The sequence below is a fragment of the Odocoileus virginianus genome, chromosome 14 (assembly GCF_023699985.2).
Source record: "Odocoileus virginianus isolate 20LAN1187 ecotype Illinois chromosome 14, Ovbor_1.2, whole genome shotgun sequence".
NCBI classification, from domain to species: Eukaryota; Metazoa; Chordata; class Mammalia; order Artiodactyla; family Cervidae; genus Odocoileus; species Odocoileus virginianus.
Window position 1 is genome coordinate 8,845,649 of NC_069687.1, and position 17,504 is coordinate 8,863,152.

At 48.8% G+C, this 17,504-nt stretch overlaps 2 protein-coding genes across 3 annotated transcripts in view; one reads left to right on the top strand and one right to left on the bottom strand.

The window, feature by feature from the left end:
- Window positions 1–17,504, top strand: part of ANKRD33B (ankyrin repeat domain 33B) — a 104,056-nt gene that overhangs the window by 77,885 nt on the left and 8,667 nt on the right. Inside the window, exon 3 of one of the 2 annotated variants that reach the window (XM_020884066.2) lies at window positions 8,812–8,952. The exons of the other annotated variant lie outside the window; for it this stretch is intronic. Within the exon in view, the coding sequence (XP_020739725.2) occupies window positions 8,812–8,952 (141 nt within the window). The remainder of the gene's footprint in view (window positions 1–8,811; window positions 8,953–17,504) is intronic. 2 annotated transcript variants of the gene reach the window in all.
- Window positions 10,144–17,504, bottom strand: part of DAP (death associated protein) — a 98,448-nt gene continuing 91,087 nt past the window's right edge. Inside the window, exon 3 of the mRNA XM_070476488.1 lies at window positions 10,144–10,889. Within this exon, the coding sequence (XP_070332589.1) occupies window positions 10,763–10,889 (127 nt within the window). The 3' untranslated portion in view covers window positions 10,144–10,762. The remainder of the gene's footprint in view (window positions 10,890–17,504) is intronic.

Genomic DNA, 17,504 nt, shown 5'->3' on the forward strand with positions numbered 1-17,504 from the left:
AGTCATCGGGGAATGATGGAAGATGGTTTCAGGAGAATTGGTGGGGGTGTAAGTAGCAATAGTGAGAGTAGGTGACTAGAATTCAGACTAAAAAGATGTCAGATGATTGGCAGATGACTGGAATGCAAAGACAGGGCCACAGGGATTATTGTTGATCATTGCAATGGACTAGATGTTTATGTCCCCCCTCCAAATTCATGTGTTGAATCCTAGTCTCCAAGGGATGGTAATAGGAGATGGGGCTTTAGGGAGATAATTAGGTCATGAGAGGGGGGGATCCCTCATGAATAGAATTAGTGCTCCATAAAAGAGACCCCAGAGAGCTCCCTTACCCCTTCTGCCATGTGAGAACACAACAAGACAACTATCTATGAACCAGGAAGTGGGCTCTCACCAGCCACTGGAAGTGGGTTCTCACCAGACAGAAACTGCTGGCACTTTGACCTTGAACTTCCCAGCCTCCAGCACTGTGAAAAAAAAAATATTTCTTGTTTAATGGCAGTTTGTTACAGCAGCTCGAATGGACTAAGACAGTCATGTGTATTTTAAGATAGGAGACCCCTGAGCATGTGTACCAGCTTACTGCTGCATGACAACCCCCAACGCTAGTTTAACATGTGTTTATAGTTGATGCATCTGTGGATGGGCTGGGAGCCGGCTGATCTGGACTGCCTTTGCTCACGTGTCTGTGAGTGAACTGCACCCGTCCGCCTGGGCTGCTCTGCTCCATGCGTTTCTCATCCTCTTCCTGGAACCATCACATCAGCTTGGGCATGTTCTCCTTGGGTAGATCGTCCCACCAGTGTGTGTGTTTCAAGCTTCCACAGATGTCCTATGGGCCAATGTTGTTGTTGTTTTTTTGACTGCACTGGGCGTTAACTTCCTTGCTCAGGTTTTGTCTACTTGTGGTGTCTACTTCTCATTGTGTTGGCATCTCTTGTAAAGCATAGGGTGTGAGGGCCTCAGTAATTGTAATGCGCAGGCATAGTTGCTCCATGGCCTGTGGGATCTTCCCGGACCAGGGATGGTACCCCTGTCCTCTGCATTCTTAACCAGTGGACCACCAGGGAAATCCCAGTGTTCTTAACTGAAGAACGCTGAAGCCACATAGCAAAAGGCGAAAAATTTAAGCCCTTATACAGTCTGGTGGGAATGAATTTGAAAGGTGGGAGAGGTTGAAGAGAAAGAGGAAGTAGTTTGTAGCATGAATATATTCCCCAGCAGTAGATGGGGAATGTCTTTAAAGCGCTGGAGGGGGAGGCGAGATTGGCATTTCAATAGGAGAAGAACCCTCTCCTCTTTTCTAGGAGGGATGTGGGGAAGTGTGGGGGGTGATGGGGGGAAAGGAGAGGGAGTTCCCTTCTGGGGTTTCGGTTCCCTCTATGAAGTAGGAGGCGCAGAGGGGTTTCCTGTAAGGCAGGTGACTTAAGAGTGGGAAAGTTTAGGGCTTTCCTGATGGCTCAAGGGTAAAGAATCCGCCTGCCAATGCAGGAGACACGGGTTTGATCCCTGGTCGGGGAAGATCCCGCATGCGGTGGAGCAGCTAAACCTGTGCACCGCAAACTGTTGAGCCTGTGCTCTGGAGCCAGGGAATCACAGCCCCTGCCACAACTACTGAAGCCCTTGCGTTCTAGAGCCTGCACTCCACAACAAGAAAAACCGCCTCAAAGAGAAGCCCACACACCGCGACTAGTGAGCAGCCCCAGCTCACCGCAACTAGAGAAAAGCCTAGGTGGCAACAGGCCCAGCAAAGACAAAAAATAAACAATTAAGAAAAAAATAAAAGAGAGTGGGAAGGTTTAAAATCCCCACTTGGGGCTTGGGGGGATCGTCACTCAATGGAAATCAAGGGAGGACATGATGCTTCTGAGAATGTATAGATATTAACATTTTCTCTTCAAAACCATGGCAGTGATCCAAAGGGAGCTTTGCTTTTCTTCCACAGCATAGATAGACGGATAGGAAGGCAGGCTTGGCCACCGTGGACTTTTCCACCCCCATGTACTCTCAGAGAAGATGTCATTGGCCAACTAAACAACAGCAGCGATATCCAAAGTAGAGTCAGAACCCTGGGGCTGGGGTGGTCCCCGGAGTCACCTTTGGTTTTTCTCTTTCTGTTATTTGGATCAGCCCAACAATCACCACGATGTGTCCATTCACTTCCTTCTGAGTCAACATCTCCTCTCCACGCTTCTGTCCTGCTGGGGTCCGGCCACCATCTTCTCTGTCCATTGCACGCCCACCCACAAGCCCCCGGCACCCCCCTCCACTGGTGAGACTTGTGTATGGCGTGGATGGGATCCACACCTAGCAGCCAGACGAGAGTCACTATCCCTACCTTGCAGTCTATTGAGTGGCCCTTGCCTAGATTCCCCTTTCATAAGACAAACTTTTGATTTTTAGAATAGTTCAGACTTATAGAAAAACTGCAAAGATCCTGCAGAGAATTCGGTGCACCCCACACCTGGTTACCCCTGCGGGAGAATCTTACACTATTATGACACCTTGAACAAAATAAACAAACCCATATTGATGCATTTTTATTATTAACTCAAGTCCATTTCTTAAAATTCAGACTTCCTCGTTTCCCCCTCAATGTCCCTTTTCTGTTCCAAGATCCTGGCTAGGGTCCCAGGTGACGTTTCTTTGTCATGTACCCTCAGGCTCCTCTTGGCTGGACAGTTAGTTTCTTGGACTTCACGACCTTGACAGTCTGGGGAGTGCTTGTTTAGTGGTCTGCAGTGTGTGTGCTAAGTGTGCTGAGTCACTTCAGTCATGCCTGACTCTCTGCGACCACAGACTGTAGCCTGCCAGGTTCCTCTGTCCATGGGATTTCCCAGGCAAGAATACTGGAGTGGGTAGTAGTCTGTAGTGGGTCCCTCTATTTGTGTGTCTGTTGTTTTTTCCACGATTAGAGTGGAGTTTCGGTTTTTTTAAAGGATGACCACAGAGGACATTGCCATTCTCATGACGTCCTATGAAGGGTTTTGTTTTTTTTTAAGTGTTCAATGACACCAGTTACAGATGGTCAGGCCGACTTTGTTCAGAATCATCGGACAGGTGTGAGGACCATTGCAAAAAAGTGGGAATTTATAGCCAAGGAGCAGAATGGTGGGGGAGGGATCTGTGGATGGAAAATTACTAAGATGGAACATCAGAGAGATTCTGGCCAAACCAACCTAGCAAGATCCTTGATGAAGACGGGTTGGGGTGATCCGATATCCCCTGCGGGGTGGTGGAGAATGAAGAACAGATCAGACACTAGAGTTGGGCAGGGATGAGTTAACTAGAGTTCAACTGACTTATTAGCTGGGTTCTTGCTAAAGTGAGACTTTGCAAGGAAGGGCACAGATGCACCTGGGAGAAGGTTCAGGAGCCTGACTGAAGTTTGACCAGCAGAGACTCTTTGTCCGCGAATGCTTTGGACACGACCGTTGACCCCGATCACCTGGCTGAGGTCGTGTTGGCCAGACGCCTTTCTCGAAAGATTGTCACCCCCACCACCATCTCCACAGTCTACTCTTTGGAGTGGGGTCTGTGCACAACCCACAAGTGAAGGAGTGGGTTCTACTGTGTGACCTCCTTGGGAGTGGAGTATGTGCATAAGTTATTTGAAATTTTTCTGCCCTGAGATTTGTCTATTAGGCACTGTTTATACATACTTTGGAGAAGGCAATGGCACCCCACTCCAGTATTCTTGCCTGGAAAATCCCATGGGTGGAGGAGACTGGTGGGCTGCAGTCCATGGGGTCGCTAAGAGTCGGACACAACTGAGCGACTTCACTTTCAATTTTCACTTTCATGCATTGGAGAAGAAAATGGCAACCCACTCCAGTGTTCTTGCCTGGAGAATCCCAGGGACAGGGGGAGCCTGATGGGCTGCTGTCTATGGGGTCGCACAGAGTTGGACACGACTGAAGTGACTTAGCAGCAGCAGCATACATACTTAGTCTCCTGTCATTTTCACCATTGTGAGGTTGATATTATCTCTGGTTTTTCAGATGTAGAAACAGATTCAGTGACCTTCCCAAGGTCACCCAGATTTTAAACGGCAGGCTGCGAGCTTGAACTTGGGTGTTCTCAGAGCCAGCTCTCTTAAGTACTCAGTTCTCTGTCTGCATGGCCACTTAGTCACCCCACTGAAGCTGTGTCATCAAGAATTAACTTATTCCTTGGGTCACTTATGCCCTGCTTTTAGTCAGGGTAAGGTTCATGGGGTCCATGGGAGGGGGTATTCTTGAGCTATGTGTGGTCAGCCCACTTGTCAAATCCATTCTGAGGACTTCAGGGACCAAATCCTATTCCATATTGCCCATGGTGACTAGGCTGAAACTAGATTTTAATGTGAGACACATTCTGTTTTATAAGGAAGTTCAGTTCAGTTGCTCAGTAATGTCCGACTCTTTGTGACCCCATGGACTGCAGCACTCCAGGCCTCCCTGTCCATCACCAACTCCCGGAGCTTGCTCAAATTCATGTCCATCGAGTTGGTGATGCCATCCAACCATCTTATCCTCTGTCATCCCCTTCTCCTCCTGCCTTCAATTTTCCCAGCATCAGGGTCTTTTCCAAAGGAGTCAGTTCTCCGCATCACATGGCCAAAGTATTGGCACTTCAGCTTGAGCATCAGTCCTTCCAATGAATGTTCAGGACTGATTTCCTTTAGGACGGACTGGTTAGATCTCCTTGCTGTGCTCTATTTAGTTATCTATCATCTATCCATCAACCTATCTATCATCTACCTATCTACTTACCTACCTTTCATCTGTCCATCTACCTGTATCTATCATCCCTCCAACCACCTATCTATCTATGATCTACCTATATCTATCATCTATCCATATACCTGCTACCTACCTATCTCTCTACTTGTGTGTGTGTGTTTTAGTCACCCAGTTGTGTTTGATTCTTTGCGACCCCATGGACTATAGCCGTTTTCATACTGTTCATGCCGAGGAATTGATGCTTTTGAACTGTGGTGTTGGAAAAGACTCTTGAGAGTCCTTTGGACTGCAAGGAGATCCAACCAGTCCATCCTAAAGGAAATCAGTCCTGAATATTCATTGGAAGGACTGATGTTGAAGCTGAAACTCCAATACTTTGGCCACCAGATGCGAAGAGCTGACTCACTGAAAAAGACCCTGATGCTGGGAAAGATTGAAGGCGGGAGGAGAAGGGGATGACAGAGGATGAGATGGTTGGATGGCATCACCAACTCGATGGACATGAGTTTGAGTAAACTCCAGGAATTGGTGATGGACAGGCAGGCCTGGAGTGCTGCAGTCCATGGGGTTGCAAAGAGTTGGACACTACTGAGTGACTGAACTGAACTGAACTGGACTGTAGCCCACCAGGCTCCTCTTCCCAAGGGATTCTCTAGGCAAGAATACCGGAGTGGGTTGCCATTCCCTTCCCCAATCTCTCCACTTATCTGTCATCTATCTGTATCTATCATCTATCTATCTACCTCCCTATCATCTATCATCGATCCATCTATCATCTACCATCTACCTACCTATCTACCTATCATCTGCCTGCATATCTATTCATTAACTATCTGTCATTTTTCCATCTACCTACCCATCTATGATCCATTCATCAATCTATGTACCTCCCTGTCAGTCTGTCTGACTTCCCTGTCTACCCGTCTATCATCTATCTATCGCCTACCTAGCTATCATCTGTCCCTCTATCTATCTACTTACCTATCATCTATCTATCTACCTATCATTTGTCATCTTTGTTACTCAAGGAGAAAGCTCCTTTCGGTTAATTGTCATCTTAAAGAAGGTTAATATCTATTCATTCTCAGCAGCATCGGGTCCATCCTCTGATTCAGCTGAGTGAGATTGTCTGTGTGATGAGAGGCATTGTTCTGTCATCCTGAGGAAGCCAGTGGGACCTGGGAGTGATTTCATGGGTCATGACAGCTTGAATCCGAGTTGTCAGAACGTGTGGGTTTTTCCGATCTCTACATAACACATGGGACAGATCTATGTGATGGACTATTTGCTTTGTGGATCCGAGGTGTTCCTTCTCCTTGCCTGCTCAGTGTTTCGGATATATCAGTGCAAAGGACATCCTGCTGAATGTGTGGCCGACATGCTCCTTCACATTTTTTTTTTTTAAATGGCTCTAAACAAATTTCAATTTGTTTCACTATGACCCTGGCTAAATCGAACTGACAGGTGCTGCAAAGTGCTTAGCTGGACGACAAACGCAACTGAGATCAAAAGACCCCCTCCCCCTGCCCCCGCCCTGACAGTTTGCCCCAGTTAAGCTGCGTTGGGGATCTGACAGCCAGCATCCTTCCTGGGTGGCAGGGCAGGGTTCTGTAAACAGCAGAGAGTCACAAAGTGTCAGCCTCTGGTTGGAACCTGTGAGTCACGGATCGGAAAGGTCCCGCCCATCTGTTTCTGGCTTGTTAACCCGGTGACAGGACCGGGTTAGTCAGCGCTCATCTCAGAAAGTCAGCGATGTTTCACTTTTTCATGTGTGCAATGCGGTCAGGAGGCGGGCTGAGGTCTGCCCCGGGGAGCAGACCACACTGCTTCTGCTCGTGTCCACACCCTGGTTTCTGCCGCTTGTTCGTTTTTCACGCGGAGGCTGATGAGAAGGAGGTACTATCGCTTGGCCAGCAGCCTGCAGAGTCTGGTGCCGTTTGAGGAAGGAAACTGAGTCCCACCTGCATGTCTGTCTCAATCAGGGTGTGACAGGGAGGACGGGGCTCCCACGTGGGAGGACTTGGTTACTGAGGGGCGGGCACGGATCGGCAGGGCCGGGGTGAAGCCCAGGTGATGCCAGTGCGGCGGGACAGGGGGCTTCTGCTGCCGCTGCGCTGGGGGCCTGTGTTCGCTCGGCCTCCTGGCATGTGTGTGTGTGTGTGTGTGTGTGTGTGTGTGTGTGAGTCTCAGGAAGCACCTTGAGCCTCGCGGCTGCCGTCTTCCAGGAAGATCTTACCTCTCCTCTGCCATATCCCCGATCTCACACAGTGCCCTTCCTGGTACCAGCCGGGGAAGGAGCCTCAGGTTTCCCGGCCTCTTCGAGGTGCAGAAGCCTCTCTGTGGAGAGCCGGAGGGAAAGCAGGAAGTCCAGTTCCATGTCCACCTGGCCCCACACCTGCCCTGACATTGGGGGGGGCGTGGTTTCCGAGGGACCTGCACCAGGTGGGGAAGAAGGGGGTTTCAGAGCTGCATCTTCAGGGTGGAGGGATGGAGACTGGGGACTTGCCTGGTGGTCCCGTGGTGAGGAATCCGCCTGCCAGTGCAAGGGACGTGGTTCCATCTCTTCTCGGGGAAGGTCTCACATGCCGAGGGGCAACTCAGCCTGTGCCCTGCCACTCCTGAGCCCTGGAGCCTGGAAGCCTCTGCAGTGAGAAGCCCAACACCGCAGCTAGAGAGCAGTCCCCGCTCACGGCAGCTAGATAAAGCCCTCATGCGTGAACGAAGACCCAAAGCAGCCCCCCCCCAAAAAAAGGATGGAGACTGGTACCCAGGCCCTCATGCAGACTGCCCGCACTCCCGAGCTGTGTTAGCCATCATGATTAGGGCCAGGATGCAGATGGCAAGCATGAGGGGATGGGGGTGCAGGGGTCAGGGCAAAGGGGAGCAGCAAGGGAAGCCGTCCTCCACCTTGATCCTGAAGTGGTGACATCTGAGCCTCTGGGACAGTGGTTCTCAACAGGGCTGATTTCGCCCCTGGCGATACTTGGTGAGGTCTAGAGACACTTGCGATTGTCATGCCTGGGAGGGAGGGAGGTGTGGTAGCTACAGTGTCTAGTGGGTGGAGTTCAAGGAGGCGGCCCACCATCCTACAGGGCATGGGACAGCCCCACACAGAGTTACCTGGCCCAGGTGTCAGCGATGCCACGGTGGGGACCTTGGTCTAAGGAACTCAACCGTCTGGGGCGTGGGGAGGGTGGTGTGTCATGTCACTCGAGGACCTAAGAAGCGTGGCCAGCGGGCTTCGTACAGCACACATTTGACCCCAGGGACTCTGTGTGTCGCTGAGGATCTTTCTCTGGGTGAGCCAGGAGCATCCTGGGAACACGGCTTCTCACATGATGTTCTCCTTATTCACTGCTGCCAAAGAGTGTGTGGGCTTTTTGTGAATCCTCTGGGAATGAGCAGAAAATCTGGCCCGTTTTTTGGAAGTCCAGGGCAATGAAGGGGAGAAATTTTTATTCTGATATGACTATTCTTACCTGCTTGGGTTAATGGATGAGGGTCTGGGTAGCAATACTCCCTGTGTTCCCTGTGGGTGTGTGTGTGTGTGTGAGAGAGAGAGGACCTTCTGAGCCATGCCAGGGTGGCCATGCGCACTAACACATCCTGTTGCTATGGTGATGAGATGCAGACTGTCTATTCCCTGAGGCTCTGGAATTCTGGGAAATGGCTCCGAGCTTCCTGTTCTGTTTTGCGTCGCCCTCACCTGCTGGGAACGGACAGCATCTGCGTGGGACCAGCTCAGCTGTGCTCTGGTCACCCCCGCAGCCTCCTTGCCCTCCATGTGCCCTCCTTAACGGGTTTCCTGGACAGCTGGGCCTCAAGCGGGTCTGCAGAAGCGAACACGAGTGAACCAGAGGCAGCAGCGCTGTGGCCCAGGCAGGGTCCTCTGTCGCCTCGTATCCTGGACTCCTGAGAATTTTTTCCCGTGGCCTGGGAGGCAAACACATGCACTGCCCATGCTCCCAAAGATGGTCCAGTCCTGCAGGCAGACGCTGCCCCATTTCCCTGTGTGTGTAGGAAGCCCCTCTGGGATGCCCGCTCTTTGTGGAGGGTGGTCCATCCACATGTGCGTTTCTCTTTGCAGGGCACATCACCATCACCAACTACTTGTTGAACTATTTCCCCGGTCTTGACCTTGAAAGGAGGAACGCGTTCGGGTTCACGGCCCTCATGAAAGCCGCCATGCAGGGCCGGACGGAGTGCATCCGAGCCCTGATGCTAGCAGGTACGTCCCCACCTGCCTTATGTGGTTGCAGGGCCCCAGGCAGTGCTGAGTGTGCTCCTTGAAGAATACATGTTGGGACTTCCCTGCTGCTCCACTGGCTAAGTCTCCACACTCCCAAAGCAGGGGGCGAGGGTTCCATCCCAGGTCAGGGAGCTAGATCCCACATGCCGCATCTAAGTGTTCACATACCACAACTAAAAAGATCCCACCCGTTGCAGTGAAAATTGAAGATCTTTTCCCCCTCATTCTAAAAGAGACTCAGTGCCCATCAATAGAGCACAGCCTCCTTGAGTTGCTCTGACAATTAAGTGAGAAAACGTTCGTGAAGCCCACACCCAGGGTCGGGCGCAGAGAGAGCGTCTTAACATCTCAGTCAGTGGGAGATGCTGTTGTCGCTGTTACTTGTTTTCATCATCTTATTTTGGTTTTGTTCTTGGCACTGGCTTCAGCCAATCTCGCTGGATCCTACGAGCTCCCAGAGAGAAGGCGTGCCCTCCCATCTCAGCGCCTTGCGTGTGCATGTGCGAAGTCGCTCAGTCGTGTCCGACTTTTTGCGACCCCATGGACTGTAGCCCACCAGGCTCCTCTGTCCACGGGATTCTCCAGGCAAGAGTACTGGAGTGGGTTGTCATTTCCTCCTCCACAGGATCTTCCCAACCTAGGGATCGAACCCATGTCTCTTATATCTCCTGCACTGGCAAGCAGATTCTTTACCACTAGTGATACCTGGAAGACCCTCGCCTTGTGATTAGATGGGAGTTAGAGGATTCCCAACCTACTTTGGATTTTTATTTTTTCTCCTGCTTTACTTAACTGGAGTGTTTTAGGAGATGCTGTAAGAAAAATAAATTCTGTAATCCAAGACAGGCTTCCAAGATGAAAGACTTTTTTGCAATTGAAAACGATCTTAATTGAAATTAATTTCATTGATTGTGCTTTTAACTCAGTGACAGTTTCTTTCTTTCTTTTTTTTTTTTTTTAAAGAGCGATGGGCTTCCCTAGTGATTCAGCAGGAAAGAATCTGCCTGCCAGTGCAGGAGACTTGAATTTAATTGTTGGGTTGGAAGATCCCCTGGAGGAGGAAGTGACAACCCACTCCAGTATTCTTGCCTAGAAAATCCCAGGGACAGAGGGACTCTGTCCATAGGGTCAGAAAGAGTCAGACACAACTTAGCAATTAAACAACAGCACTCAGTTTCCATGAGGTTTATCAGGAACGTTGGGGAGGGGTGGTTCCTCCTAATTAAATGGTGATCGTGACGCCTTTGTGTTTGCGGTGGGCACTTTGTCTGCTTTTACTACTTCTGGATCTAGTTATAATTGAGTGTAGCCGTTTACTTTTACCACCAAAAACTTACCCTGTCGACCCAGGCATTTTCCCCAGTGAATTAATTTGAATTACAAACCCTCTTGCTTTTAGATCAGTTGCCTCCTAATCACTCTAGACCATGCATGGGATTTCCTGTCATTCTTTTTTCCTGGGTCTGGTGTAGGTTTCAGGCAGTTACAGGATCTCAGAACCATTTTTCAGATCTCAGGAGAGATGGGCCTGCTTAAGACAGTATATTCAATGCTAATATGTTTTCCCCCTTTTCTTCTGTTATTTGGTGAATAAATTTGGCATTTGGTTTCATATACTTTCCCTTTCCTGTTCCCACCCACGTAATCACAACCCCATGAGACTAGAATAATCCCTTACGAGTACAAACCTCTAGAGCCCACATCCCTGAACTGAACATGGTCAGAGCAGAAAGACCCATAAAACCAACTGGACCCTGGTGTCCAATTCCAGCTCCTCCGTTCAGCCTCTCTACACCCAAGGCCAATCACCTCCTGCTCCAGGCCTGTCTCTTCTGCAATATTCAGCGGACGTCAGTAGTTGCTGCAGAAGGTCCTGATGGGGACTGAATGAGTTCACACATGACACGGACGGTTGCCTGGAATAGAGGAAGCCGTCAGTAATGGCTGAAAATGTGAAAAATGTGAAATTGCTAGTTGGTTAGTCGTGTCCTACTCTTGTGACCTCATGCACTGCATCCCAGGCTCCTCTGTCCATGGGATTCTCCAGGCAAGAATACTGGAGTGGGTTGCCATTCCCTTCTCCAGGGATCTTCCTGACTCAGGGATCGAACCCAGGTCTCCTGCATTGCAGGTGGATTCTTTACCATCTGAGCCACAAGGGAAGGTTTGGTTATCATTACTGTTATTGCTGATTTTATTATTTTTTAAAAATTTTAATCACGTATTTATTTTTGGCTGCGCTGGGTCTTTGTCGCTGCGCACGGGCTTTCTTTGTGCCGAGTGGGGGCTACTTTTCCTTGCAGTTCGAGGCCTTCTCATCGAGGTGGCGTCTCTCCTTGTGGAGCGCGGGCTCCAGGGCATGCAGGCTTCACTAGCTACAGCTCTCGGGCTCTAGAGCACAGGCCCAGAAGTTGTGCTGCTCGGATTTAGGTGCTCTGGCATGTGGGATCTTCCCTGACCAGGGATCAAGCCCTTGGCAGGCAGCTTCTCCTCACTGTAATACCAGGGAAGTCGGTTATTAGTGGCGGGGTGTGTTTAATATGATATGTTAAATGAAAAACCAAGGTATACTTTTCCCTTTGAAAATATCCTTATGATGAGATACTTAACTTTCTTATGGAGGGTAATGAGCGTGCAACTCGGGTTCCTTAGCCCTGGCCCTGCCGACACTGGGCCAGGTGATTCCTCAGGGCTGGGCTCTCCTGTGAGTTGCAGGCTGTTTAGCAGCACCCCTGGCCTCTGCTGTGTAGGTGACTGAAGCCCCTCTCGGTTTTGACAACCAAAAATATCTCCAGAAGTTGCCAAATGTCCCCTATTGCGAAAGTCGACTGTTGTTGAAAGCCACTGATGTGATGTAAATGGGAAACGACGGGGAAAGTGAAGGGAGAATCTGACACCTTTTTCAGGAAGCTCTTGACTACCCTCTAAGGCTATTGTTGTTTAACTTTAGAATATTTTCATCTTCTGCTGTTGCCACTAAGTTAGCATCTACTTTTCCCCAGGCAAGTAGGTTACGTTTTTCTTTTACAGTAGATGTGTGTGTGTGTTTGTTTTAGAAGAGAAAACAATACTTGATTGAATGTCTTTTCTGAATTTGATACATAGCAATAAGGATACTTGTTGAGACAATGTAAACAATTGGCATGAATATTTTAAAGTCTTCTTATTTCCATTTGAATTTATTGAGAAAAACTAAAGCCTGTAAAGATCCTAAGATCTTGCTTTTGGGTTGATGTTTATGTACAGCTAAGAGCAAAGTACAGAATCAGGTCATCCTGTGATCATTTTAAAAGCAAAAGGCATTTTGCAGTACTATGTAATAATGGTTAGGATAAAATTGTGGATCTCGTTCTTATTTTTTCGGGTGCAGTATTCTTCTGAACCTGAGTGTCTTTCTGACTCTGGGTTGAATTTCATTATATTTAATAAGAATTATTTCCTTTTAGAAATGATGAATCATTGAATTGAATGCCACCTCTAAACTGTTTAGATTTTCCAATAGTTCATAACCTGAGTGCCTATAAGCTCTTATCTTACCTTCTCAGGCAGAACAAGGTAATGTCAGAATTACCAAAACTTAGGCTTTTAATAAAAATATAACCAGGTTCTAAAAAGCTGATCTCTTGGCTCTGTCATTTTTGGCTTCCTAAGGACAACTGTCAGCTCTGCTGATATCACAGCGGGGTTGGGGCTGGGTGGTGCTGACTGCAGAATCTTGTTAATTCAGTGGAATATTAATGCTCCAAAGTGACGGATCTATTTAATAAGTGGCTCTGAGAACCGTACGGAGGATGTGATTATCTCTGAAGAGAAGCAGAACCCGGCAGAGGTTGGCAGGTTCCAGACTTGCTTAAGTGAGCTGGCTTTCATATCTGACGTGTGTCACTGCTGCAGCACTTGGGGAGCAAACACAAGCAAACAGAAGCCTCGAGCTTCCCTGTGATCGTGGGGAACAAAACAGACAGAAAGGAAGGCAGAGGAGGCTCGTGTAATGAGCAGAGAGCAGAGGCATTACTGCTAATGATCATATCCTCATCCTTGTTGTAGGCAAGCCCTGACCGTGTGTTTCCGGAAAGCCGAAGGATACGATGTTCCCAGAGAGGTTTCTTTCTGCTTGTAGAGGAAAACATGAATTTCCCATAATTAAGTTGGAATAGTTTCAAGTTATTAAGCAGAAGAAGAGCTAAAAATCAGGGATTTTATATCACCAAGGGCATGGTCTCAGCATGGGCACCCACGAAAGCCAGTCATGAGACAAGGACACGGAGCTACTTGTTCTCGAAAGTGAGACCAGGGGCAAGTGCTTGTTTGAGAAAGTCACCCCAGGAAGCCAGGCAGGGATAAGGAAGCCAGACTGGGAAGACTGGAAGAGGAAGCCATGTGAGTTACCGGGTGGGCACCTGGGAATCAGCACTGCCGAGACCTCTCAGACTGAAGAGCCTGGGGGTGGGGTGGGACCCCTGCCTTTAAGGGCTCTTCCCGATGACCCTGCCTCCTGATTTATCCTATGGATTATACCCCAAGATATCATATTGATTAATATATTGACTATATCATATTCATATTGAATAGCATATCATATTGAATATCACATAGAATATCATCTCATATTGAATATATCATATTGACTATACCCCAAGATGATATATTGATTATATATTGAATATATGATATTCATATTGAATAGCATATCATATTGAACATCACATAGAATATCATATCATATTGAATATCACACAGAATATCATCTCATTGAATATATCATATTGACTATACCCCAAGATGATATATTGATTATATATTGAATATATGATATTCATATTGAATAGCATGCCATATTGAACATCACATAGAATATCATATCATATTGAATATATCGTATTGATTACACCCCAAGTGCCCGAGATACAGGCCGGAGGTTGCCCAGGAGGAGGCCTTATAAGGGCTGGTCCACAGTGAACTTGTGTGACCGTCACCGCCAGAAAACCGCAATTCCCTCAGTTCTTGTCCTCTTGACGAAAAAGAATTCAATCGAGAGACACGAAGCAGTTTTAAGGAGCAAGAGTTTTACTGAGCAAAGCAAAGGTATGCGCCTGAGAGAAAAGCGAAACCCGACGCCGCCCTACGACCACGGGTAGCGTTTCTTTTGCAGGGTGGAAAATCCCGCCTTACGTTCTGCCTAACTTGACGACAGGTTGATTGGCAGCCGTAGGGTGTGTAACTTCCTGCTTACCCGCAGGCGCTTAGTCACAAGCACCCAAGTGAAACCCCAGGGGTTTGGGGGAGGGCAAACACGCAGTGCTAATTTATTACAAATGTGGCATGATGAACCCAGGGTTACTACGAGTCACCTTTTAGGTCTCGGTGCGTCTGCGCCGGCCTGTGCGGGTGGTTTTATCTCGTTTTGTTCTGGTAAGGCTGGAAACTTAGCTGTCCTTGACCACAAAAGGGGAAGCGCTCTGGGTGTGTTGTAATCACCTGTGTCTAGGTGGGGAGGGAAAGATGACCCCCCCACTCAATCCAGGATGGAGCGTGGACCCATTCGTGTCTAACATGAGCAGAAAGCCCTCTTGGTGGGGGTAAACTGGAGTGGGGCCTTCATTCGAAGGGTAGGTTGCTTGGGGATAGGCTTCCTGGGGTGGCTCAGATGGGAAAGAATGCACCTGAAGTGCAGGAGACCAAGGTTCGAACCCGGGGTGGGGAGGATCCTCTGAAGGAGGGCATGTAACCCTCTCCTGTATTCTTGCCTGGAGAATCCCATGGACAGAGGAACCTGTCGACAGTCCATAGTGTTGTACAGAGTCTACAGTCCATAGGGTTACACAGAGTCAGACAGGACTGAAGTGACTTAGCACATCACGTGGGTTGGGGGCTTACAGAGACGTAGGAAAGGAGGTGATGCATCCTGGGCTCTGCCTGCCTCCTGCTGGTCCCATGGACCCGGCCTTGACTCTTGGGGGAAAGGGTCCTAAGAATGAGCAAGAGAAGGTAGACTGTCTTCCTTTAGTCCCTTTTAGGAGCTTTGCCTCTTCCAATAACAGAAATCCTGACTTGAGAGTTGATTCAATAAAGCAAGCAGCTGTTTATCTGACCTCACTGGAAGTCACCGTGCAGAGCTGGCCCTGACTCCCTGAGAACATCACAGACCCAGGTTTCCTCTTCTGTCCTTCTGTTGACTCAGCACTGCCCCCGCACCCTCCACCCTCCCTGCCTTGTAGTGTATCAACTGGTCACCTCATGAAGAGCTCGGATGCTCACCGGAGCTCTGCGTCTCGGACAGGAAGCAGCATCACTGACCACGTGGCCCCTTTTTCTAGACTTAATCAATGTGTCTGTTTATGGCTGTGCTGGGTCTTTGTTGCTATGTGTGGGCTTTCTCTAGCTGCAGCGAGCGGGGACTACTCTCGGTTGAGGTGTGCAGGCTTCGCATCGCTGGGGCTTCTCTTGCTGCAGAGCGTGGGCTCGGTGGGGCACGTGGGCGTCGGTAGTCGTAGCTCTAGAGCAAGGGCTCAGGAGGCTCAGTGCCCAGGGCGTCGTTGCCCCTCTGTGTGGGATCTTAGTTCCCGGACCGGGGATTGAACCTGTGACTCCTGCATTGGCAGGCGGATTCACCACTGGACCACCAGGGGAGTCCCAAGCGTCCCTTTGATCAGGGATGCAGCAGCCTTCTCCTTGGGGCTCACTGCCCGGTTATAAGGGAGGCTGGGAAAATGGAAAACAAGATGGCAGGGCACAGAGGTCAGCACTGTGATCCTCAGTGGAGTGGAGCTGTGGGTGGCTCCTCCAGGGACAGGGTCGGCTCTCACAACTGATGGAGTGCTACTGGCCTCTAGTGGACAGAGACCAGGGATGCTGTCTAAAGTCCTGCCAGCACAGGAGAGCCTCCACCACGTAGTCATCTGGCCGAAACGTCAGTGTGGTTGCCGTTCAGTCCCTCAGTCATGTCCGACTCTCTGTGACCCCGTGGACTGCAGCACGCCAGGCTTCCCTGTCCTTCACCATCTCCTGGAGATTGCTCAGACTCATATCCATTGAGTCAGTGATGTCATCCAACAGTCTCATCCTGTCGTCCCCTTCATCTCCTGCCTTCAGTCTTTCCCAGCATCAGGGTCTTTTCCAATGAGTTGGCTCTTCACATCAGGTGGCCAAAGGATTGGAGTTTCAGCTTCAGCCTCAGTCCTTCAAATGAATATGCAGGACTGATTTCCTTTCGGAAGGACTGGTGTCATCTCCTTGCAGTCCAAGGGCCTCTCAGTCTTCTCAAACACCACAGTTCAAATAGTTCCGAAGTTCTGAAACTCAGGGTTAGACCAGTGATGAGGGACTGCCTAGAACTGAGTAGTTGCTGCCTTGAATAAAATAGAGGATCCTGTATAGACAACTCACAGCACTCAACTTGGTAGCAAATGAACTAATTGTAGGAGCTCAGCTCTTGTTTGCACTGCTGAAGCCCTGGGCGAAACAACAGGGGCTGGGGGTGAGGATACCAAGAGTCTCCTGGGCAGGAGACTGGTACACTGGCCTTTCAGAACTGCTCCATACTCTCTGAGAGGTATATGCATAAAATGGTAATCATCAGTACTTGTCTGTCATGATTTAACGACTGTGTCCAGGCCTTTAATATTACCCTGAATCACAGTGATTTCTTAAGGAAGTGAATCCCTCATTTGTAGCATGACTCAAGACTCTTGGGCAGCACTAGAGTCAGAATGGCCTTTGTTCTTTCAAGTGTTTGTATTTTCCAAGATGATTTTGGAGAGGAAGAGGCACACTCAGCTTTTGACAGCTGTTCCTTTAGTTTTCCATTAGCATTTGAAAAATGTCTCTTTCAGGCCGTGTTCATTAAGATTTTAATTTTGCAGTTTGCTCCTTTTCAAGTGACATGCAATTAATTAAGGCTTAATGTGTCATCTATTTTTTGCAATGACGTTTTTACTGCCCCCTTTTCATTTGAGTCAGTTTATAAATTGTACTCTAGCTAATGAGTTCCATCCTGATTTCCAGTCTCAAATAATTATCACTCTTCTAATATGGTGATTCTTTAATGTGTCACAGCATTAAGAGTGTTACTGGGCGAACTCAGGTGAGCTGGGTCTGCCTGGGCCAGGGGGCCACGGGGGCTGCAGGACAAGGGAGACACTGAGACCCCTACTCCTCTTCTCAGTGCTTATTCACCAGCCTTCGCATGTCGGACACCCCCGTCTGTGTGGGATGTACATGCAGAAGCCTCTTCCAAGCCTGGTCCCTGCGGGGCCTGCAGGCTAGGTAATTGCCCTATTTCACCATGTTGTTTTGCCAGTGGAAATATGACTAAGGGGAGTTGAAATCCTGAATGATTTTTAACTGTATATGTGGCTGAGATTGGACCAAGATTAACTGAACAGCAATTCCTTATTAATTTCTCTTTTACTGAAACTTACAAACATTTCATCAAGTTGCATTGAAGATTAACTTTACAGTATTAGGAGGGGCAGTGGGTGGTATGGGGAGATTTGTGAACGCAGTGACTTGTGTAAGGGAGACTGTGAAGA